The sequence below is a fragment of the Erpetoichthys calabaricus genome, chromosome 10 (genome assembly GCF_900747795.2).
Source record: "Erpetoichthys calabaricus chromosome 10, fErpCal1.3, whole genome shotgun sequence".
Taxonomy (NCBI): Eukaryota; Metazoa; Chordata; class Cladistia; order Polypteriformes; family Polypteridae; genus Erpetoichthys; species Erpetoichthys calabaricus.
Window position 1 is genome coordinate 54,097,100 of NC_041403.2, and position 25,385 is coordinate 54,122,484.

Consider the following 25,385-nt stretch of genomic DNA (forward strand, 5'->3'; position numbering starts at 1 on the left):
GAGAAGTAAGGGGTATGAAACAGCTGGAGAAATATTTTGCAACAGGTCACTAACATGATTGGGTATAAAAAGAGCATCTTAAGAGAGGCAGAGTTTCTCAGAAGTAAAGATGGGCGGAGGTTCATCAATGTGCAAAAAACTGCATGTACAAATTGTAGAACAATTTCAGAATAATGTTCTACAAAGTAAAATTGTGAAGACTTTGACAATCTCATCATCTACAGTACATACTATCATCAAAAAATTCCAAGAATCTGGAGAAAGCTCTGTGTGCATGAGACAACGCTGAAAATCAATATTGGATGCCCATGATCTTCAGGCCTTCAGTTGTACTGCATTAAAAGCAGGTATGATTCGGTCATGGAAATGACTGCATGGGCTCAGGAACACTTCCAGAAATCATCGCCTGTGAACACAGTTCACTGTGCAATCCACAAATGCAAGTTAAATCATGCAAAGAAGAAGTCATATGTGAAAATGAAATGGTGCCGTCTTCTATGGGCCAAAGCTCATTTAAAATGGACTGAGGCAAAACGGAAAACTGTTCTGTGGTCAGACAAATCGAAATTTGAAATTCTTTTTGGAAAACATCAAAGCCGCGCCTTCTGGATTTAAGAGGAAAGGGGCCATCTGGCTTGTTATCAGCACTCAGTTCAAAAGCCTGCATCTCTGATGGTATGGGGGTACATTAGTGCCTATGGAATTGGCAGCTTGAACATCTGGAAAGGCACCATCAATGCTGAAAGGTACATGCAGGTTTTAGAGCAACATATGCTTCCATCTAGACAACATGTTTTTCAGGGAAGGCTTTGCATATTCCAACAAGGCAATGCTAAACCAGATACTGCATGCATTACAACAGCATGGCTTCATAGTAGAAGAGTCTGGGGGCTGAACTGGCCTCCCTGCAGTCCAGACCTTTCACAAATTGAAAACATTTGGTGCATCACAAACTGAAAAACATGACAAAAAAGACCCAGGGCTGTAGCTCAACAGCCCTATATCACACAAGAATGGGACAACATTCCTCTCCCAAAAGTCCAGCAACTGGTCTCCTCAGTTCACAGACATTTACACATTGTTGTAAAAAGACAAGGAGATGATACACAGTGATAAACATGGCCCTGTCCCAACTTTTTTGAGACGTGTTGAGGCATTTTTTCTTAAAATGGTACATTTTCTCAGCTTAAACATTTGATATGTACTATTGTAAATAAAATATGGGTTTATAAGATTTGCAAATCATTGCATTGTTTTTATTTATTTTTAGCAAATTTTTGTGTTCTACGTTTAAATAAAAAAAGAGCCACAGGAAGACTATTTTAAAACAGCAACTATCCAATATAAAATGCCAGTCATGCTTATTCCATTGCATACCTCTTTTGTTTTTGAATGAGATATTTCACACTGTATGTTCCACAATCAGAAAATGGCAGAATCTACAACAGTAAGACAACAGTAGCACAGGATTAATTGAGGCGAATAAAAATACAAAGCGACACCATGTGCAAATACTGTATGACGTGACCCATCCGCAACCATTTGCTTCCTTGTGTTCATTAATATATTGAATAATGAAAATGGAGGATTGCACAGGTGGAAAGGTAAATAATGTGAGAGAAACATGGAAATGATGTGACTGTTTCATTGTACAGATCATTTGCTGTCGAAAATATTAAATTAATTCACATGTTCCAAACTCAAGGCCAGATTAAGACCACCACAGGCCCCTGGGTGTTGAAGCTCAAAAGGTTCCCCTCACCTAACTACACAACTAGGCACACTCATATACTTTACTTACATGATAGAAACTTCACATAATAATAGAAAAAAAAAAACCATGTCAAACTTTACGTCACTGTCAACTTGACCTTTGTTTTTTGTTCATTAGCGTATTTCAATGAATGTAACAAACTAATCGATGAGCGCAACACCACATCTGCAGGAACTCAACTCTCTGCTGATAGCGCAGTTAGCAAACATCTAACATTTTTAAAAGGACTGTACCAGTTTGTGGTAGCAAAGGGTGATATGTAACTGAGCGTTTGGAGTTTGCATATTTGCACCAAATAAATTAAAGACAGTTTGCTCGGGTTTGGCATTGTTTGGTTGTTTTATTTATTGCAGTGGCTTTGTTGCCCACTACATTGCTGCTGTCTGTAAGGTTGGTCTCAACTGTAGTATTTACAACATGTTCAAGGCAATTGTTCAAATCATCATTTTGGTTTTTTATTTGAAAATGTTAGGTAGAGCTGTCACTAAAGCAGTGTCTTTTGTTTCTATCTCTTTTTAATTATTTTCTTTTTTTTTGCTGCATCACTTGGCTCTTGTTTTCAATAACCAATGGGCTTTTTATCTTTTGTGGCACAATAACACATGAAATGTGAAAGTTCATAAAAGTGACTTATAGACAACAAGCGCCCCTCCTGTCGTGCCTCTGCCATTTGAACCAACCACATTTTTCTCTTAAAAGCTTTTTATTTAGGTGTGATCAGATTGGTTTATAATCACATGGACCCAAGGTGTGCGCTGGATTTCTGTGACTGCTTGTATTGTTGGCAAATTCTTGGACTTTTTCTGTTCTAAGGCCTCTTTGCCAGGAGGGCCCTGTACAGGGTGTGCACCCAAGTCACCCTGATGGGAAATCCGGCCAAGCTCAAACTATATTAACAAACCATGCCACCAATTGTGGCTGTGAGAAAAAGAATAAAGGCAGTCCTCAAAATTTCAGAATAACCCCCTATCCATCTCTTTAAGCTTTTTTGGTCAGGTTGCAACTTTCATACAAACTTGGATATCTATGAATGTCCAATGCAAGATAAACACAGAGTCACTGGAAAGTGCAGCTCTGGATAAATGTGATATAGCAGGTCTGTGGTACGTGCATGTTAGATGAAAAAATAACACACTTGTGTTTTCAGGTGGGGAGTAGGTAGCAAGGTGGAATGGCTCTGGAAAGGTAAGTAGGAGCTGGATTGACATGCTCCCTTGTTAGATGCTCCGCAGGGTTTTAAAAGACAGTCGAAGCCGGGGAAAGAAAAGACAAGAATAATGAGGGAGGAAAATAATAATAATAGTAATAATGGCCTTCACTTTTGAGCACTTAGGCTTTGGTAAAGTATGTCAAGTGAAACAAAAAGTTTTGTTTTTTAAATAAAAAAAAAGAGGACAGTACAAGAGGAATATGAATATATGTATGTTATGACTGAATACATAGCATTAGCTATAAAATGAAAAAATGAGTATCTATCACAGAATTAGAATATACCGTAACTAATTGCAAGTCCATAGCATAAGTTTTCTTTTTTATTTCATCACTATATTTGTCATGTGAATTGCTTGATTCAACTGTTGTAAATATTTCATATCATTTACTCAGTCAGGGCAACACTGATAAGCCATCTGTCTGTGATATGAATACACACCTGAGGAAAAAACATTTTGTGTAACTCTGATCATAAGAAAATATGCATATGCAGTATAGTTTCAGGTTTATATCACAGGATTGTCTTTTTTAATGTTATTTTTTCACCATATTATTGACAGGTTTGTTATTTGGATTAAAGTCACTTGTACTGAGTGGATTAAGAGGTGCGCCAAGATGGAAGTGGAGAGAATGAGGCCCAGAGGGAGGCCAAAGAAGTCATATTTGGAAGTTGTGTCCAAAAATGCCAAAAGAGTATGACATGCTCAGGACGACAGTGATTGAAGAAACAGATTTGGGGAGCAACTTGCTAACCTGGATAGACGTCAAAACAACTCACCAAGTACCACAATCTGAGTTTCTTGTCATCTTGACATTGGTTCTTCTGTGTTCAGCTCTCTATGTTGACATTAATAGAAAACTTGGATAACGTGCAGACTGATGAACCAATTTTTAATCTAATATACAGTGCCTAAAAAAGTATTCACCCTCTTGGAAATTTTCACATTTTATTGTTATGTAACATTAAATCACAGCTAAAGTCAGGTTTTTTTTTACAATGATCAACAGAGAAATACTTTGTATTGTCAAAGTGAAAACTATGTGGTCTAAACTAATTACAAATATAAAACATAAAATAACTGACCACAAAAGTTTTCATCCTATTCAAGTGAGGATTTTTTTAGATGAACCTTTGGCAGCCATGATAGGCCTGTGCACAAAGACTCAAGGCTATCTATTCTTCTTTGTCAAATTGCTCAAGCTCTGCCAGATTGCATGCTGATTGTGAGTTAACAGCCTTTTTCAAGTCCAGCCACAAAATTCTCAGCTGAATTGAGATCTGGACTCTGACTCAGTCACGCCAGGGGCCAGATTTATAGAACTTATTTCATGCACAAAAAGAAGCCCAAAATATGCATATGCAACTTTCTAGACTAAGGTTGGTATTTATGGAAGAAAACTTGATAGGGGAACTTGTGTATATTTACAGCAACTCATCCATACTCATCATTTCAGAGAACCTGGGAAAAGACAACACCCTTGATCAAGTAGGTAACACAGCCTAACCAGTTACAATTGCATTCATAATTCATATCACTAAGCTGTTATTATAATGTGCATTGATGTGACAAACATATTAAAGCTCAAATGTGATGAATACAATGCACAGACTGTATTTTAATTCCCTTTTAAGAGGGCCAATTTACATTAAAGAACTTTTTTGGTTTTTCATCAGTTTATATCACCTACCTTTTGTCACTTCTCAGGGTGCTGGTCCACAGGTCAGCAATATCTCAGCCAAGCTACCAGTACATCATGCCCACTGTGCTGGAAGCTATTAACCAACTGAGGAGGTACTACACTCAGTTTCAGTGTGGAATGGGCATACATACATAAAACATAACATGTGTTTGCCAATATACTCCACTGGGCCATTGAGCAAGGCCCATAAAATGAAAATCGCTCTGGGGGGCTGTAAAATGGCCAACCTTGCGCTCTGACCCTCAAAGGTCATGCAAAAAGACAATTTCCCCTTGGGGATTATTAAAGTACTGTATATCATCATCACCATCCAAAGGCAGTTTGCACTAGTACTAGTTTTCCTAACATAACCTTACAACTTTCCTGATCCCCAGAGAAGTGCTATAATGCTGTGCATGTTCCTGTGTGCTCAGTTGCAGATCGCAGCATAGGACTTCTCAGATGCAGGTGGTGGTGTCTGGATGCGTCATATGGAAAGCTGCACTATCAGCCAATGAAGGTCTGCAGTATTCTGATTGCATACGTATGTGGCATCACTTTGGGGGGGGGGTGTTTTTAATAATGTGCAGTGTTCAAATGTGGCATTAGTCTGATGGCCAAAAAGCTTAATTAAGTTTCATCAGAACGTAGAACCTTCTTCCAGCTGACTCACAGTCTCTTATGTGTCATCTTGTAAACTCTAGCCGTAATGTAATTTCTATTGCCACTCTTCCATAAAACTGCAAATGGTAAAGCACTCAAGCAATAGTTGTTTGCACAGTCTTTCCAAGTTGAGCCACTGTAGCTTTTAAGTCCTTCAGAGTTCTCATAGGTCTCTTGCTGACTTCCCTCACTTGTATTTTTCTTGCACGTTTACTGCTTTTAAGGAAGGCCTGCTCTGGCAGATATTCAGCTGTGCCACACTCTTCATTTCTTAATACCTGATTTACCTGGACTCAAAGAGATATTCATTGACTTGGATATTTTCATGTCTCCATCCGACTTGTGCTTTTCAATCTCCTTCTCATGGTGTTGCTTGGACTGTTCCTTTGTCTTCATTGTGTAGGTTAGGCCACAATACTGGCTTACCTCAAGATGGACCTTCCAGACGCAGAAACATTTACAATCATGCAAAATAGTAAGTACATTGCCATGAAATGATTTTTTCTTTTTTAAAATACTGTATAGGGATATATCAGTATTTAATCTTCACTTAAATATTATCTATAGATAAAGGTAATAAATATAAATAATCATAACACCACAATCACACTTTGTAGCCCATTGTATAATCTAAAGGAAAAAGTAAGTACACGCCTACATTTATCACTACATCAAATACCCAAAACTAGAATCAGGTGCAGTAGATCAGGTGCAAATGACAAGAACATCTTTAGAGAGGATCTTGCCTGAACCAGACTTACTTAAACCTCAGACATTTAGTGTATTTTGCTGTTTGTTGTTGAAGTATGTGGTATCACCACAACTAAATTGAAAGAGCTCTCTGAGGCCTTCAGAAAGAAGGTTATAGATGCTTATGATTCTGGAAATGGATTTAAAAAGATCTCCAAACAAATGGAAATCAACCATTCTACCATTTGGAAAACTTGCTCACTTTGCTCCCCAACCTCTGTGCCTGCGCTACATGCTAGCCTCTTTGTGGTTCTGTCACTTGCGTATGGGGATGTGGATGTACAATTTAAATTTTATTTTCATTGGAATTGTTACATATGCATAATAGAAGTATTTTACATTACAGCGAGTTAATTAACCATATTTTAAAAAGAGTAAAACATAATTTGAAAGTAAATTATGTTTCATGTTGCGTTAGATTTACTCGTTGCGGAATACGATTTTGTTCTGTTTGGCTTTGAAATTAACACGCAAATACTTTTTAAACTTACACTTTTACTGTAAAACTTCAGTAAAAACAATTTTTTGAATTAAATTTTCCTCGATATCGTATTGTATTTTGATTCTGTGTCTGGACTTTCATCGTGACAACGCAACGTATAACTGCCCATGACTGATTTTTGTTTCTTTCTCTCTATTAAATAAAACAACTTTTTCAAATGTTTGGCTCTGAGATTTGTTAATTGTCTTTGCAAAAGCTATTCTAATGGGAAACTGTTAACGTTTTAATACGAATTCCATATCAAGATCTCCTTTGTTGTGTAATGTTATCCGCGGAAGATGTCCTACATTACCTTTCTTGGATACATCCTTGTTTTTACAGTAGTTCATGTGGTGGAAGACCTTAAGGTGTTAACAGTTGTAGATATTTTTTAGGGTATTGATGTTTTCATCTTCAGCATGATCACCACCAACTGTTTCAGCATAGTCTATTGATACGCATTTAACCAATTTGCCGTGTAACCGATTGACAATTTTCGCTTTAATTTGTTTGACATCATTGTTTCTCGGTGCTACTCATTTTTTCTGTTGATAACCCTTCGTGATGAAATTCTTCAATAAGATTTGGACATAATACGTCTTCTTTATTTAGTTTTCACACTTTTTCTGCCAATTATATCACCTTTATCTAAACATACTGTTTAAGTGAAGATCAAATCTTGATATGTCCTCATAGATTAAAAAAATAAAAAAAATAAAAACATTTCATGATGGAGTACTCACATGAATCACAATCAATTGAAACACCCTGGGTACAGACAGGTGATTAGTATTTAACTAAATATGTGATTTCTAAAACTAGTTGGCTGCACCAGTGATGACTTAGGTGTGTCATATTAAAATAAATGAATACTATGAATGCTTATGAAATCAATTATTTTGTTATTTATATTTGTCATTAATTTAGACCACTTTGCAGACAGCTGTTTTCACATTTACATTAAAGAGTATTTTTCTGTTGATCAGTGTCAAAAAAGCCAAATTAAATACAACGTGATTCAATTTTATGTAAAAGTAAAATATAAGAACTTCCAAAGGGTGAATACTTTTTATAGGCCTTATACATGTCATTTGTAATTTATAAACGGGCTGCCCATTTAAATAATTCTGTAATAAAGGCCAGGATACTTTTAAATCACTGTAGCAGCTTCCTGCTTTATCCATTGTTGACATTATCTTTGTTTCATAAAATATTTTTTATATAATACACCTCTTTCAGTGAGGTTTTATAATACTGTTATAAAATGTAGATGTACATGAAGCACCTTGGCTTTTATCCAACTAGACAAGCTTAATAAACTGAATGGTCTTCTCTCATCTACTGAATTCCTTATTTTGTTATGCAGAAGAGATCATAAAATTATAATTGTCAAGAAATCAAATATACATAAAACATTCTGTGTGTGGATTTATCACAGGAAAGGAGTACCGTAGTTAATCACCAGCTAAACGTTTTTAGCTTTTTATATGTATCATATATGAAAAGATTCAAATTACTAGTATTACCAGTTTTTGCAAATTCGTTCTTGTGAGCGTGATTTTTTTTTTTTGGACCAAAGTATTTATGTAGGTTATGATAAAGTGATATCATCACAGTTCTTGGTTTCATTTAAAAACACAAGGACGATACAAGAATTCAGTTTCTAATATATAGAAGTTTCATTAGCAACAATGCTTGGTATTTCTTATCTTGATTTATAAATACAGAAGGTGCATAAAAAAACAGATAATACTTTGATACAATTGACATTGCAGCTATCCAGATGAGATTATTCCTCCCAGGGACTCATATCCGTATCTATTGCAACACAATTGTATGCTGCATACCGAAGCTTCTCTTCGCAGACTTTAGCACTGCAAGAAAGAGAACAACATAACTATTTAGACAAGTGTGGTGGTGGTTAATGGCACTAATTATTTTTCTTCACAAATAGTAAAAAATTCAATCATCAAATAAAAAAGCAGTGTATTTGTTATGACATCATTGTCAGTCCCTTTTAATAAAAAGTACCCTCACACCAACAAGGGACAACTGTTTTGCAGGTACTCCACAGATAACATTCCTATCTTAGATGAAACACAAAATATTTTTTCATTCCATCTTTATCATGGTTATGAAGTCTGCAACAAATATGTTTATTCTGCCACTAAGATGCTCTGACTACTTCCTTTGTTATTCTATTGAATATTGCAACAAAAAATAAACCAATAGAAACTGAATGTACTCTGTGGTCACTGGATGCGGGAATTTCTCAACAACATTTATAACTCGGTTGTTCAAATGTGGCACAGTGGGGTTGCTGCTGTTGCCTCACTTCTTCAAGGACCACAGTTTGATTTCTACCCTGGCCACTGCCTATTTACAGATTATATTTTCAGTGTTGAAACACATCACAAAGTTATGTATGATAGGATAACTGCTAAAATGAACCAAAGAGTTCTGGATTGGTTTCCTGGCTTGTGTCAAATCGAGTATTTGCAGGCCTTTGTTCTAAACAATTTCTTAAATTAAAAAAAAAAATATATCAATTTTTGTTTAATCAGATGGCTTGATCCAGCTTGTTTTCTATAGCTTTATAATAAAGTGACTTACGCTTCATTTTTGAGATTCAGAAAGACTTACTGCTGTCCTGACCTTTAAAGGACATGAGAATTTTAAATCTTTTTTATTATTCAAAAGGTGATTCATCATAAGGCACAAATAATAACGGAGTCAACAACTCATCAGCTAAACTGCTAGCATTTTTACCTTTATATATATTCATTATTAAGTAACTGCTTTTAATAAAAAACATCATCTTTTAATGGGGCTATAATCTTCTCTGTTCCATTTTCCTGAGGAACCATCTAAATGGATCTGCTAAACATTTTGAACTGAAAAATGAGGCACACCTTGGATAATTTGGTAGAAACAAAGTGCTTGAGCAGGTAGATGACTGAGGAAGTGCATCTGAGGTCTCATTTCTGAAAGAAAACAACACAAAACACTGAAGTATGAGAGTAAAACTAGCACTAGTTCAAAACAATTTTACAGCAGAGATTACCACAAGACTCTTAACATAAAATTAATTACACTATAACTGACAAAATAACAAAGATATGAACAAAATAAGTACACTGTAAAAGGGCTCAATGACAAAGATTTTCTTTATTAGTATAACCATTGCCTAGTAATCAACTGTGCCACCATGGACAGTAGCCTTTCTGTCTCTGGACAAATTTGAACATGTACATTAAGAATCGAAGGAATTGGAAAGGGTTTGTGACAGTTCATATTTTTCAGTCAGTAGTACTGTGCTTGTAAAGAAGCATACTGTACTTTTGATAAAAGAACTAAAATGTCCACTTACTTTTATTACTAACTCACCCTTGTTTGTCAGGGAATATATAGATTGGAGCAGGGAGACGGCTTCTTCCTGTCACAAATCTCAAGAAGCGACTGCGATCCTCTGAAAAAAAAAAAATCAAAAAACAGCGGAAGTTGCATTAGCTATGACTTCATTGGTAATTATTTTAAATACATATAATAATTATTTACAGGTAATTGCACGTTTACATTCTGTTGCGTGCGTACAATTCATATATTGTTATGGTAATTTACTGTTGTTCTGTATATTTTTTTTTACTACAATACTATACTAATGTTCTTTTCTGTGACTGAGATTTTCTTTTGCTTAGCCAAAATACAGCATTATACAAATAATTATACACACACACACACACTATATATATATATATATATATATATATATATATATATATATATATATATATATATATATATATGTACAGTGGGGCAAAAAAGTATTTAGTCAGCCACCAATTGTGCAAGTTCTCCCACTTAAAAAGATGAGAGAGGCCTGTAATTTTCATCATAGGTATACCTCAACTATGAGAGACAAAATGAGAAAAAAAATCCAGAAAATCACATTGTCTGATTTTTAAAGAATTTATTTGCAAATTATGGTGGAAAATAAGTATTTGGTGAACTACAAACAAGTAAGATTTCTGGCTCTCACAGACCTGTAACTTCTTCTGTAAGAGGCTCCTCTGTCTTCCACTCGTTACCTGTATTAATGGCACCTGTTTGAACTTGTTATCAATATAAAAGACACCTGTCCACAACCTCAAACAGTCACACTCCAAACTCCACTATGGCCAAGACCAAAGAGCTGTCAGAGGACACCAGAAACAAAATTGTAGACCTGCACCAGGCTGGGAAGACTGAATCTGCAATAGGTAAGCAGCTTGGTGTGAAGAAATGAAGTGTGGGAGCAATTATTAGAAAATGGAAGACATACAAGACCACTGATAATCTCCCTTGATCTGGGGCTCCATGCAAGATCTCACCCCGTGGGGTCAAAATGATCACAAGAACAGTGAGCAAAAATCCCAGAACCATACGGGGGGACCTAGTGAATGACCTGCAGAGAGCTGGGACCAAAGTAACAAAGGCTACCATCAGTAACATACTACTCCGCCAGGGACACAAATTCTGCAGTGCCAGACGTGTCCCCCTGCTTAAGCCAGTACATGTGCAGGCCCGTCTGAAGTTTGCTAGAGAGCATTTGGATGATCCAGAAGAGGAATGAAACCAAAATAGAACTTTTTGGTAAAAACTCTACTCGTCGTGTTTGGAGGAGAAAGAATGCTGAGTTGCATCCAAAGAACACCATACCTACTGTAAAGCATGGGGGTGGAAACATCATGCTTTGGGGCTGTTTTTCTGCAAAGGGACCAGGACGACTGATCCGTGTAAAGGAAAGAATGAATGGGGCCATGTATCGTCAGATTTTGAGTGAAAACCTCCTTCCATCAGCAAGGGCATTGAAGATGAAACGTGGCTGGGTGTTTCAGCATGACAATGATCCCAAACACACCGCCCGGGTAATGAAGGAGTGGCTTCATAAGAAGCATTTCAAGGTCCTGGAGTGGCCTAGCCAGTCTCCAGATCTCAACCCCATAGAAAATCTTTGGAGGGAGTTGAAAGTCCGTGTTGCTCAGCGACAGCCCCAAAACATCACTGCTCTAGAGGAGATCTGCATGGAGGAATGGGCTAAAATACCAGCAACAGTGTGTGAAAACCTTGTGAAGACTTACAGAAAACGTTTGACCTCTGTCATTGCCAACAAAGGGTATATAACAAAGTATTGAGATGAACTTTTGTTATTGACCAAGTACTTTTTTTCCACCATAATTTGCAAATAAATTCTTCAAAGATCAGACAATGTGATTTTCTGGATTTTTTTTTCTCATTTTGTCTCTCATAGTTGAGGTACACTTATGATGAAAATTACAGGCCCCTCTCATCTTTTTAAGTGGGAGAACTTGCACAATTGATGGCTGACTAAATACTTTTTTGCCCCACTGTGTATATATATATATTTATATACAGTGGTGTGAAAAACTATTTGCCCCCTTCCTGATTTCTTATTCTTTTGCATGTTTGTCACACAAAATGTTTCTGATCATCAAACACATTTAACCATTAGTCAAATATAACACAAGTAAACACAAAATGCAGTTTTTAAATGATGGTTTTTATTATTTAGGGAGAAAAAAAATCCAAACCTACATGGCCCTGTGTGAAAAAGTAATTGCCCCCTTGTTAAAAAACAACCTAACTGTGGTGTATAACACCTGAGTTCAATTTCCGTAGCCACCCCCAGGCCTGATTACTGCCACACCTGTTTCAATCAAGAAATCACTTAAATAGGAGCTGCCTGACACAGAGAAGTAGACCAAAAGCACCTCAAAAGCTAGACATCATGCTAAGATCCAAAGAAATTCAGGAACAAATGAGAACAGAAGTAATTGAGATCTATCAGTCTGGTAAAGGTTATAAAGCCATTTCTAAAGCTTTGCGACTCCAGCGAACCACAGTGAGAGCCATTATCCACAAATGGCAAAAACATGGAACAGTGGTGAACCTTCCCAGGAGTGGCCGGCCGACCAAAATTACCCCAAGAGCGCAGAGACGACTCATCCAAGAGGTCACAAAAGACCCCAGGACAACATCTAAAGAACTGCAGGCCTCACTTGCCTCAATTAAGGTCAGTGTTCACGACTCCACCATAAGAAAGAGACTGGGCAAAAACGGCCTGCATGGCAGATTTCCAAGACGCAAACCACTGTTAAGCAAAAAGAACATTAGGGCTCGTCTCAATTTTGCTAAGAAACATCTCAATGATTGCCAAGACTTTTGGGAAAATACCTTGTGGACTGATGAGACAAAAGTTGAACTTTTTGGAAGGCAAATGTCCTGTTACATCTGGCGTAAAAGGAACACAGCATTTCAGAAAAAGAACATCATACCAACAGTAAAATATGGTGGTGGTAGTGTGATGGTCTGGGGTTGTTTTGCTGCTTCAGGACCTGGAAGGCTTGCTGTGATAGATGGAACCATGAATTCTACTGTCTACCAAAAAATCCTGAAGGAGAATGTCCGGCCATCTGTTCGTCAACTCAAGCTGAAGCGATCTTGGGTGCTACAACAGGACAATGACCCAAAACACACCAGCAAATCCACCTCTGAATGGCTGAAGAAAAACAAAATGAAGACTTTGGAGTGGCCTAGTCAAAGTCCTGACCTGAATCCAATTGAGATGCTATGGCATGACCTTAAAAAGGCGGTTCATGCTAGAAAACCCTCAAATAAAGCTGAATCACAACAATTTTGCAAAGATGAGTGGGCCAAAATTCCTCCAGAGCGCTGTAAAAGACTCATTGCAAGTTATCGCAAATGCTTGATTGCAGTTATTGCTGCTAAGGGTGGCCCAACCAGTTATTAGGTTCAGGGGGCAATTACTTTTTCACACAGGGCCATGTAGGTTTGGATTTTTTTTTCTCCCTAAATAATAAAAACCACCATTTACAAACTGCATTTTGTGTTTACTTGTGTTATATTTGACTAATGGTTAAATGTGTTTGATGATCAGAAACATTTTGTGTGACAAACATGCAAAAGAATAAGAAATCAGGAAGGGGGCAAATAGTTTTTCACACCACTGTATATATATATATATATATATATATATATATATATATATATATATATATATATATATATATATATAAATAAATAAATAAATAAATAAAGCACTACACACATATTTTATATATGTTATATATAAAAAAATTAAATTACTAAGTTTTCCAATATGGTTCTAATTCACCAATACCCATTCCATACTAACCATTTGTGAAATTTGTTAGTGCCTCCCAGAGATACTGGACTCTTGCATCTGTCTGTCCCAAATCTTCATATCGTGCTACAAGAAAATCTGAGGTGTTATTCTCTTTACAATATTTGACATTTTATCATAAGGATATACTATGTATAACAGAGGTTTACAACCTTATTTATTAACCATACCCTTGCATAACAGTTAAAGTATAATGAGGAAAAAAAGTTCAAACAGAACTGCGCATTAAATTGTTAGTTGATAATGTCAATGTTGATGTTTCACCAAGTTCAACAGATATTCCTTTCACTTTACACTGAAAATCTTGAATGACTCTGTTGACTTGCTCACTTACTCAAGCGCTTTAAGGCTTCAACTGTAATTTCTGGGTCTCCGCATACTTTCTTCTCCAACTCCTGCCAGGTCAAGAGGTCAAGGACAGCTTGTGGGACAACTTTCATTAGACCACGCTGTATTGCTGCAATCTTGAAATGAATATATGATTAAGAATTTGTGATCCAACAATACTAAAGAAAACACATTCTCTAGGTGATTTGGTAGTCAATTACTAAAGGATATTTCTTCCTAGTAACATTTTATTTTATTCTAATGCACAGGGGCATTTATGAAAATAATTTATTGAAGAAAATGTACATTAGCCTATATTTATAGGTTTAAGCTTAAAGAAAGTCTACATATACTCCTTACTACTCAATCTTTTGCCCTAAAAGCCTAAGACTAAAAATATACATACTTGTCTTAGACATAGTTATAATATACATCTTTGGGAAAGTACACAATGATCATAAATTTGTAACTATGCTAGGGGATAACATACTAAAAAAATCAACCAACCAACTGCCTTCTTAGCCACTTAAAAGTATAATTGGCCCTCTACTTATTATCAGATGTAGGGACTATATATTATTTCAGAATAAAATCTGAGTTTCCCATATATATGACTCATCCATTAGGCAGTGCAACTTAAAATAAACAGTCAGTGTTTAACAAGTATCTTTTAAATAGCCTCTGGAAAAAGTTCTGGAAAGACAGATCAGAAGAAGATATAAAAGTTTTAAATGGATTAAGTTTCTTTAAAATAAAAACTAAAGCACCACAAAGTCTATCCTCTCAATTTGGATAACAAAAAATCTGATCTCTGTGTCAAAGGCTGTTCAGTGAGTACAATATAAAGTATATCTCATGACAAAAGCTTTTTTCTAATAATGTTAAAATGCATTTGAAAAATGAAATATCAAAACTACGGGATCCCTTTTGTTTAGTACTTGACACAGGGCTGTAGCAGTACACAACAGTTTTCATGTAATGGTTAACTAGGACAGAGAATACAATGGTTGGAATCTTAAGCTACTCTATACAGAAATAGTACTACTTTATTTTTAAAACATTTTTTGTTAAAATTGAAGCACTTCCTTTTCAGTTGCACTCTTTGTGTTACAATGTGCAAATAAAACTTAATTTACTTTACCTTTAATCGAAGCCAGGCTAAAAATAATGAATTTGAAAGGGTACATTTACTTCCTATAGACAATTTAATCAAAATCTCCATTGAACTGAATGCCAGAAAATACTTTAGACTACTGTCTCATTTCACTAAAATCTGATTTTAAAAATTCTCTTGAATTTAGGTTTTGGAAAAATTCATTAAAAATGTTTCCACATGCATTTAAATACTAAGCAGGCAGAGTATATTAAATATTGGCAAGCTGAAAGAAAGTCTACTTTACAGATGTAATGATACTGTAAATTATGAACACTGATACACTGTTGATGAAAATTAATGTTCAAATTGATGATAAGAGCCACAAAGAATTTCAATCTGCAGCTGCACAAGCCAAGGCAAAAGATAAATGGTTTACAAACATACTGGTCTCATTATTATTTCTGCATATTATAAAGTTATAATATTTTAATATATTTCTGCTTTTATTCAAAGTGCACCTGTTCACAGCTTTCTTCTAGTCGTGCTTTCTGCACCAACTGGATAAATTCCTTTCGGTCCTCATATTGTACTACCATAGTCTCTCCTCCAGGCTTTAGATCAACCACTCTTCCATCACTCAGTTGTGTAGTGTATGTTAACTCCTCACCGAACTTGAACTCAAAGGTTTCCTTATCCATGCTTTCCATGGACTCCAACAATTTTACCTTGATGGAAATATAGAAAATTTTCAACAATACTCCAAACGTTTTCATGTTGTGTTATTTTATTTTAGACTTTTACTTTACTGTACCATCAGGAACTATACAGTAAATCAACTTTAAATACTGCCTTTCAGGAGAATATTAGTGCTGTAGAAAACACATAATTATAATTATGATTTCAAACATTTGTCAATTTCCTATACCTGCTTAATTCTTCTATGAAATACTAGTATACTGTACTGCACACTCATGGACACCGCCAGACACACATACAGGTTCAGTTTAGAGGTGCTAATTAATCAAATGTGCTCATCTTTAAGATGTAGAAGGAAAACTGAATTACCCAGTGAGAAACTCACACAAACACTAGGAAAATATTCAGACTCTGCATTTTAAGTGATTTGTCTTTAATCAGATTTTAATAATGGCCATATTGCTGGCTATTACAATATTTGAAATTTGATTATGCAAGTATTTGTAATAACACAATAGTAATTTTAAAAATGAAAAGGTCTACAAATTAAACTTGCAGCTTTTTTCAGTGTTCCTAATTATTTGCAATCTTCTGTCCTTTTACCTTTGCTGTAGAGAAAGAGAAAGGCTGCTGAAAATGCATTGCTTAACCACTATACTTTGCACTCAGTGTATAATTATTATGAAAGGTTTGCAGTGGGGGCAATATGTGTCAATGCTTTTGTATATAAAAAATAAAATACTTTAAACACACTGCCTGTTTAGAAGATTTTACAATTATGCTCTAAACTTTTTAAATCCAAAGACACATGATCACTAGAGGTCCTGTGGTGTTTTTAATTCTATTTTTTGTGTTTTCATGTTTTACCATAAACTCAGTCAAATAACTTAAGACTATACTTTAGTTAAATTTCCCATTTGCTATTGGTAGGTTCCAAAAGCATAAACGTTATTTTGTTAATTTCTCCCAATTGCTTTCTATTTCTGACAAAACATGTCATTTTCTTGTTTTTCCTCTGTTTCTATAAATGTATTTTCAGTTCTCACAAGTCCCAGTTGGAGTTGTATTAAGGTAAAGCTTAAACATAGCACTTTTTCAAAAACAAGAGCCACACAAATGCAGACTGTCTATAAGAATTAAAATATATACAATATGTTATGTGTGCCACAGTATGCCAAACATAACACTGAGCTTACTTTGGGAAAACAATATGTCTTCATTTTCAGAGGTACCTGAATATGTATATAATCTTGAATAATTATCATTATTATTACACATATTACAAACAAAAATGTCAGAAATTTTAATTAGTAAACAAAATGTCTTGTTACACTGCATGACATCTTTAGAAAGTTTTCAAATATAAATGCTTTCCAGCTGTAAATACTGCATTTCTCACCAGAACAGAATCAACTGCAGGGAAATCCTTGTTCCAGCTCACTGTTTCCCCTGTCAACCTTTTCCACACAATTCCAGGCAGGGCCAGTACCTAAAAGGCATCATAGAAACTATACTGAAAAAATGAATACCAGTATTGTAAAAAAGACATACATCAATAAGTAAGTTTGTAAATAAATAAATTTGTTGCTCAGGCCTCTGGAACAACTCACTTTACCTCACTTATGTTCTAGCCACTGAATTGGTTGTTTAAATGACTAATGCAGATGTACACCTTTACAAACCATATCCTTTCAAACAATTCAGTAAATGATAAGGCTAAGGTTTCTCTTCTTTAATTTAGCTTAAAATTGCTTAGCTTTCCCAGATTATACTGTATGTGTTGAAAATGTTTTAGAGAAAGGGTGCATCTTAACCTTTTGGGCTAATACAGATGTACATTTTGTTGGATGGATGGTAGGCTGGGGATGAAGGCTAATGAGGTAAAAGTCATGATTAATTATCACTTCATTTTATTTTTTTTTAATGGGAAGAAGCTTTCTTGAAATTTCAGCAGCACAGAGTAAGCAGATAAGAATAGGAAAAAGCACTGCTTTTGGAAAGTCGCTTAGTTAGAATTTTATTAGGAATGTACATCGGAAAATTTAAATTTTCTGTAATTGTTCTGATATTAAAAAAATTTATTAATATACAGTACATAAATGCTTATTAAAATGGTTTAGCCCAATTTGGAAATAGTATAAGGAAACTCATTTCTTGCTTTTGGTCTTGAACTGATTGCATTATAGTTTCAACATTATATGTTGCAAGGATACCCTCCTTGTAGGGGGGGTTGTTGTGAATTTGGGTCACAGGACATCCCTTTGATAATTTACACACACACAGGGTTGGGCAAAAGTAGGTTTACAGTTGCTCGGATGGAAAAAGGCATGCAGGTTATGATTACCCGGTATTATAATAGCTTTATTAATTCCATAGCTTTATTAACTTTAGGTGCACCCAGATACAATCTTGTACGTGCTCAAATTACCTGCCTTCATTATTTACACTTTACCTAAACGATAATCATAAGTAAGGATGCAAAATAATAATAATAATGAAGAAGAAGAAGACAAATAATACAGTAATTAATAAATAAATAATAATACAAGAATAATCTCTGTGTTTTGTGTATTCAGAACTGTAAACGTTCTTTTGCCCACCCGTGTATATTGCTTTGATTCAGTCTCGTTGCAAAAAAAAAAAAAAAAAAAAAATCACGTATCTCCTGTTCACTTACTAGAAATTCCTTTCCCCTAAGCGCTGCTCCCATTAGCTGTCCAATCCACTCGTATTTGTGAAACTCCTTGCATGAGGGGTTTGGGACATACCGATCTCGCCCTTCTCCAGCACACTGCAAAGAAAATAAAAATTAGTCCGATTTTAAGAGCATTGGAGAAACATAAGTATACTTTATATTATCTTTGACATCTTCTTTCACAATTATTCTTAACTGTCTATTGTATAAATGAAGCTAGGCAAAATGGTGATATTAATGTAAAAATTACTTCAAAGGAAAATGTACTGAACTCTGTCAAAAACACTGCCACAAAGTAATTTTTCGCAAATTACAAATGGTAAAATGAAGCAAAAAAATCTACATACAATTATTTTAGTGGCATAACCTTACTGTGGGAAATTTCTTATACAACTGAATGAGCACGCCATACAGCATGTTAAATGTTGTACAACAGGTTTTAACCTTATGGGAAAAACACCTTCCGCTTAAAATCAAATGAAGAAATGCTCAAGCACATACCCGTGAAGGTATTGCCAGATGGTTCAACAAAGTTGCTTCCTAAGATGAACCTAAACACACGGTTTCTGTTCAGCACCAACCAGCCCATGCAGGAAAGTAATGTCTTAGGAAATTGAGCTAAAGGAACACTCCTTCAGCCCAAGTAACTGCTAATGCTGCCAACTTCACAAAGGTGACATAAGGCTTAGCAGGCTTGTACTGTTACACATGTATGCATATTATAAATGGCTATGTACAAATAATGAATAATGAAAGAGAAAGCAGGAAAACTGAACAAAAAGTTTAAGTGATCAGTGAGTACGAGGCTGGGCACAGTAGTGGCTGAGCTGCATGGAGCTGACGTGGAAGTGGAAAGATGGAAGAATACAGCCCTTACTGGGCTCATCCTTGAAATGCTTTGTCAACAAAGGCTAAGGGTGAACCACCAATTATCGAATTTTAAGCACTGCATACACATTTTGAAACTACAAACCACAGATATGATCAGGTTACCTGGTTAGATGTTCGAGTGAAAAATGGTAAAGGCACAGGGCACTCAGCAGAACTTGGACATAGCTCCTCAGACATGTCAGCCAGGCTGTCCCGAAAACCACCACCTAAGAGTTATTAGGGGGAAAAAAATATTAGTCCTATTGCTTCTACTTTAATAATAAAAGATAATTAATTGCAATCAAAATGTTATTATCTAGTAAGTAATAAAAACAATATATCTATTTTTTTCTAACATACTTATCCTCCTCGTGTTACAAAGACCAGGAGCTTAACTAAGCAGAAAAAAGTACAAAGGAGGAACCTGCTCTGAACTGGATAATAATTCAATACAGGTACAAAAACACAGTGGCACATCAGGAAAGAGATTTGTCTATCAACCAGAAAGCAAAATCTGTGGACTGTGGAAAGGAACGTGAGCACCTGAAAAGTATCACTTTTTCCAACACAATAAGAACAAGACAAATCTTCAAAGATGGGACTCCTGCCCAGAACTGATCTTCACTTCATGATATATAAAATGTAAAATAAAACTGACAAAAATTTCACGAAAAATATTGCTATCAAAGGAAAGAAAAAATCAGAATGCAATGGAAATATGCTGTTAAAAGTAAAAATAAATAAATAAAGGCCCCTAACTGTTTACATGAAAGACGCTATACAATCTTATACTGTAACCACCCTGCAGTAGAAGGACCAGGGAAGAGAGCATGCTCTGGGTATTATCTCCCCTGGAACTCTACAGGGCAGCCCCCCTGGGGTTGCTCCAGCACGATGGACTCCCACAGGACTTCATGGAAATTGAAGTTTGGTGTTGAAATTGAATTGAAATTGGGTCCTGTGGGTGCTGCCAGGAGGTACAGTATGAAATGCAGAGCCCTTTATTGCATCACTTCTACCACACCCAGAAGTGCTGCTGGACTATGGGATACCTGGAGCACTTCCAGTTGGCTCTATAAAAGGAGCCGCTTCACTTCATTCAGGGAGCCAGGGTCGGGAGGAAGGGAGACAAAGCTTGCTGAGAGGAGTGGAAGTGGAAGGTCAGACCAAGGAAGAAAAAGTGCCGTGGAAAGTATTATTTGTGCTTTGCTACTTGCTTCCCCTGTAAATATAAAAAGTGTGTGTTGTGCTAAACTTGTGTCCATGTCAGGTATGGGGAGCAGAGCACCCCCTGGTGGCCACACTATTTGTATAGTAAATGCTCAATTTACATGAACCTTCGTCAGCACGTATAAAAGATGAGAATGATAATTCTTTTATCAATCACTTCAAATTAAAATACCTTGGTCAATGATTCCTTCTGAAATAAACTTGCACTCCCACCACTGGTCATACCGCACAGGCCATCTAGAAATTAAACATAAATGAGTTTATCATTCTGATTCTGAATTAGAATATGTAATGTTGTGAGGTTAGTGTGAAGCACCTACAAAAATACCTGTAATCAAGAGTCTTTTCATATTTATCAGTAGGCTTCAGACCCTCATACACCTGGTTGAAATAAGGAGATTAACATAACTGAAAGAAGTGCAAAACCAATGGTAAAACTGATTTAATTTAAATGACTGTAGTAATCAAAAAACAAATAAAACTGATATTTACATATCATACTGAATGTATACTAGAGTGCAATAGAGTACATTAACAACAAAATAGATTTACTTAAACAGATGCTCGAAAGTTTCAGTATAGTCAACACACAATGCATAGCCTAACAGATACTCCTTAGTAGAAATATTTTTTTTTACTGTAAGTATGAAAATAACTTTGCAATAACCACTTGTTAATTATTTTTTTTCTGTTTACTCTTTCTGTATTTAAGATATAGAGTGTTCCTCTTCATCTGGAAGAAGGTCTCACAGATTAGAGAACTCTGCCCTCACAAATATTTAAAAGACAGTTTAAGTTCCAATCAGTTCCACTTTAAAAGAAAGGATTTCAATTAAATGTACACATTATATGAAAATTAGTGCTGGGCAGTATACTGGTTCATACCAAAAACTGTTTTTTATTTTTGTTATGATATGGATTTTTCCTATACCGCAACACCAGTTTAAATAGCCTAAACAACGCAGAACGTGGCGCAGCGGCAAACTGTTTAAGGAGGGACCTTTTTCACTGCTGCACCGCTAAACACGCATACAACAGAGTACATGCGTTAGTGGAGGTATTGAATGGTGAAAATGGGCAGAGAACATTCCAAAACTGAAGCTACAGCAGACAATAAAATTGAACATGATGACACAGAACTTTTGACGAAAAAAGGAGCCGTGTCTGTTGTCTGGAGATAGTTTAGTTTTAAAAGGTTGGATGTGGACCATTATGTTCAAATGTGTCAATACTGTTTCTATACTACTGGATAATACTGCAAGCCAATTTGTACTTGTTTTATTTTTTTTCAATACTGTGTAATGTACCTGGGTACTGCGTAATGGTGTGACGACATGTTGACTTTATTCTTGACATTTCCACTTTAATCTTGATGCTTATGACAAGAATAAAGTCGACATGTTGACTTTATTCTCGACATTTCTACTTTATTCTTGCCATTTATGTCGACTTTATTATCGTAATTTGTCATTAAAGTAGAACATCGTAAACTAAACTTAATCTTAAAATGAATATTTAATTTACTAGATTTTCTCAAAACCCATCATAAGTTATGTAACACATTAAATGCTTTGTGTTAAGTGTTCCCGGAGCCATGTTAATTGCTACGTGCTTCTTAAACTGACTTCCTCTTGCACTAAGAGGAGGCGCAGGCAGCACACAGAATACATTAATTTCATGATATTCTTGCTCTCTGAACATTAAGAATGCTAAGATAAATTAAAACATTAAAACATGTATTAATCATGTGGGGGCACGGTGGCTTGGAGGTGACACTGTTGCCTCGCAGCAAGGGGGTCCTGGGTGTTCCCTGCCTTGAATTTGTATGTTTTTCTGGTGGGTTTACTCAGCGTGCTTCAGTTTCCTTTCAAAGTCATGTAGGATGTGGGGTTTTGTTATGCTATATTGACCCTCCCAGTGTATGTATTGCTTGTATTCACCCTGCGATGTGCTGGCGCCACGTTCAGGATCTGCTCCTGCCTCACACACAATGCTTGCTGGGATGGGCGCAACCCTGAATGGTTGGCATAATTAAACATGTATAACGAAGATTTTTTTGAAGTTCTGAACACTCTGTGGTCTAAGTTTATAACTAGTTTTAATTTCACAAAAACGTTTATCGTGTGGTGATTGGTTATGTGGAGAAAGAAAAAGGAAGGATAGGAACTGGGGGTTTGTTACGTCAGACAGAGACAGCACGCATGCAATAAAGAAAGTCCGCTCAGAAGAATATCCATTAAATTCTGTGTTCGTGTCTCCGACCACCAGATCACGAATCCAACATTTGCACAATATTTAAGTTAAACCTGTTCGATACCCATTCATACATCCAGTTTTTTGGAGCCTCGTCACACCTGCCATAAAGTTCTCTACACTTACTGCGAGGGAGCAGCACTACCGCCACACTACCGTGCATGTTTAATACCTGCTTTAAGGCATTTCATCATGAAAATGATATCAAGTATTTACCTTAGCATTCTAAATTTTCAGAGAGCAGGAATATCATGAAGTGAATGTATTCTGTGCGGTGATAGCTGTCTGTGCCTCCTCTTAGTGCAGGGGAAGTCAGTTTAAGAAGCGCGTAGCAATTAACAGTTGGGTCGGGGAACACTTAACACACAGCATTTAATGTGCTACAATAGTTATGACGGAGTTTGAAAAAATCTAGTAAATTAAACATTGATTTTAGGATGAAGTTTAGTTTACGACATTCTACTTTAATGAGAACTATGAGAATAAAGTGGAAATGTGGACTTTAATCTCGAAAAAACCGGCAAGAATAAAGTGGAAATGTTGAGAATAAAGTCAACATGTCGACTTTATTCTTGACATATAGTTTTTTTTTTTTTCTTCACCATGGCCCTAATACGCTTCCGTAGGGCTATACCACAAATAGCATTGTAAGTGCAAGTTTTATTTTTTATGTATATAACTTAGCTTGAAGCAAGGTCCATTTAATGCAATTTTCCTTAATGATGGTTCAGTTGGTAAAGATGTCATCACCAAATTGCACTTGTTTTATTTTATTTTTATTTGGTGAATACTGTGTAATGCACCTGGGCTTGAAGTAATAGTATTATTACTAGAAGTTGCACTATTATTTATTTTATTATTATTTATTAGTTTAAATATTATGCAGTTAATGATGGTAAAGTTGTTTAAAAAGTGACTTTAACGTGTCAGTGGACAGAGATTGTTAACATTAACAGAAAGTGTAGTTGGTTTACAAAAAATATTTACTATTTATTCCTTTTCTAAGACATGTTCAGTGCAATACAACTTTTGACAAGCACCTCTGGATATTTTACTAAGTCTAAATGCCTCTTTGGATGGTTGAAAATATGTTGTCAAAATTTTAGTTTAAATTGTTTGTAAACTTTGTTTAATAAAAAGGTTCTGTATTTTGACTGCATCTGTCATGCAATGTGATTCCCTCCCTTCATTAGTGCCACTCTCTTGAAAACTATCACTTTATGGGGCCATGTAAACCTTTATTAATACTTGTGTGCACATTAAAATATTTTTTTGTACAATGTACAATTCTCATGACAGTGGAATAGGTTACTGTTAGCCAGTCTACTGCATGGGAAAAAAATACAGTTGAATACCGTGAAACTGGTATAATTTTGAAAAATACCGTGATATAGAATTTTGGTCATACCGCCCAGCACTACTGAAAATGTACATCCCAAAAGCAGAACCCAGAAGCCAGCATATTTGGTGGATAACTGGTGGGGAAAAGAAGTGAATGATATGCCAACATTTACAGGTGCTGCATTTGCTGTTCAAGTTAGTGGTCCACTTGAACACAAACTTAAACCTAACTGAACTATAATGAATCACAACATATCTAAAACAAAAATTTTAAAAATAAATTTATGACTTATATTTTACTCAGCAGTATATTCTCAACAATATAATATGTTGTGAACTCAAAAGACAGAGACTGCTACAAGGCATACGACATTTTAAACACCTTAAACTTTACTTCCAAGTTTGCTAATCTTTGGCTGACTAAACCTGACAGATACCATTATTAAATTCTTAGACTACAGCTTTGGACCACTTGATTAGTCCAGATTTGTAACAGTAAACCCATTATACAATGGCAAATAATTACCTACGCTAAAATTAAGCAGATTTCCTTTGTTTCCTAAAAGACAGAATGCTTACATTATCTTTTCCTTTTCATTCTCTTGGGTGTGTTTAAACTTTTAGCAGACCCAAATCAATTTGAGCAAATAAATAATCAAATAGTAGTACAGATCAAATTAGTTGCAGCAGTTTAATAATAGCAAGAGATAGTACCTGACTAAAAACAGAATTTTTACAGCTGGGATCAAGAGATGGGTTGTCTCGATGTTCCATTGCTAGACGACGGTTTATGTAGAGTCTTGGCATGAAATTTGGCTTGCTTGTCTCAGAGTTTTTCAGGCACTGCATAATCAAGGCAGCACGCCTTTTTGATAAAAGCAAAAACTGCTTGACATACTGAAAGACAAGTTCAGGATTCTTTTATTAATATGAGCTACTGACATGGGATAACATATTACAAGTATATATTTTGACCTAAGAAGATCATTTATGAAATGCTTAATTAGTGAAAACTGGTAAGAGGTACTGCTTAAGCCTAAAAGATAGTTACCAGTGTCTCAACTTTAAACCGAATAGAGGGTACGTGACAAT

General features: G+C 35.7%; 1 protein-coding gene across 2 annotated transcripts in view; it reads right to left on the minus strand.

Moving 5' to 3' along the window:
- Window positions 1-8,215: 8,215 nt before the first annotated feature.
- The window catches only part of hectd3 (HECT domain containing 3), a 53,735-nt gene continuing 36,565 nt past the window's right edge, over window positions 8,216-25,385 (minus strand). For both annotated transcript variants that reach the window (XM_028811247.2, XM_028811246.2), the window contains exons 10-21: window positions 25,008-25,190; window positions 21,028-21,080; window positions 20,872-20,936; window positions 19,593-19,696; window positions 18,582-18,695; window positions 17,304-17,393; window positions 15,727-15,933; window positions 14,120-14,249; window positions 13,777-13,851; window positions 9,948-10,029; window positions 9,473-9,544; window positions 8,216-8,434 (exon numbers count right to left, since the gene is read on the minus strand). In XM_028811247.2, coding sequence (XP_028667080.1) covers window positions 8,350-8,434; window positions 9,473-9,544; window positions 9,948-10,029; window positions 13,777-13,851; window positions 14,120-14,249; window positions 15,727-15,933; window positions 17,304-17,393; window positions 18,582-18,695; window positions 19,593-19,696; window positions 20,872-20,936; window positions 21,028-21,080; window positions 25,008-25,190 — 1,260 coding nt within the window. In that variant the 3' untranslated portion in view covers window positions 8,216-8,349. The remainder of the gene's footprint in view (window positions 8,435-9,472; window positions 9,545-9,947; window positions 10,030-13,776; window positions 13,852-14,119; window positions 14,250-15,726; window positions 15,934-17,303; window positions 17,394-18,581; window positions 18,696-19,592; window positions 19,697-20,871; window positions 20,937-21,027; window positions 21,081-25,007; window positions 25,191-25,385) is intronic.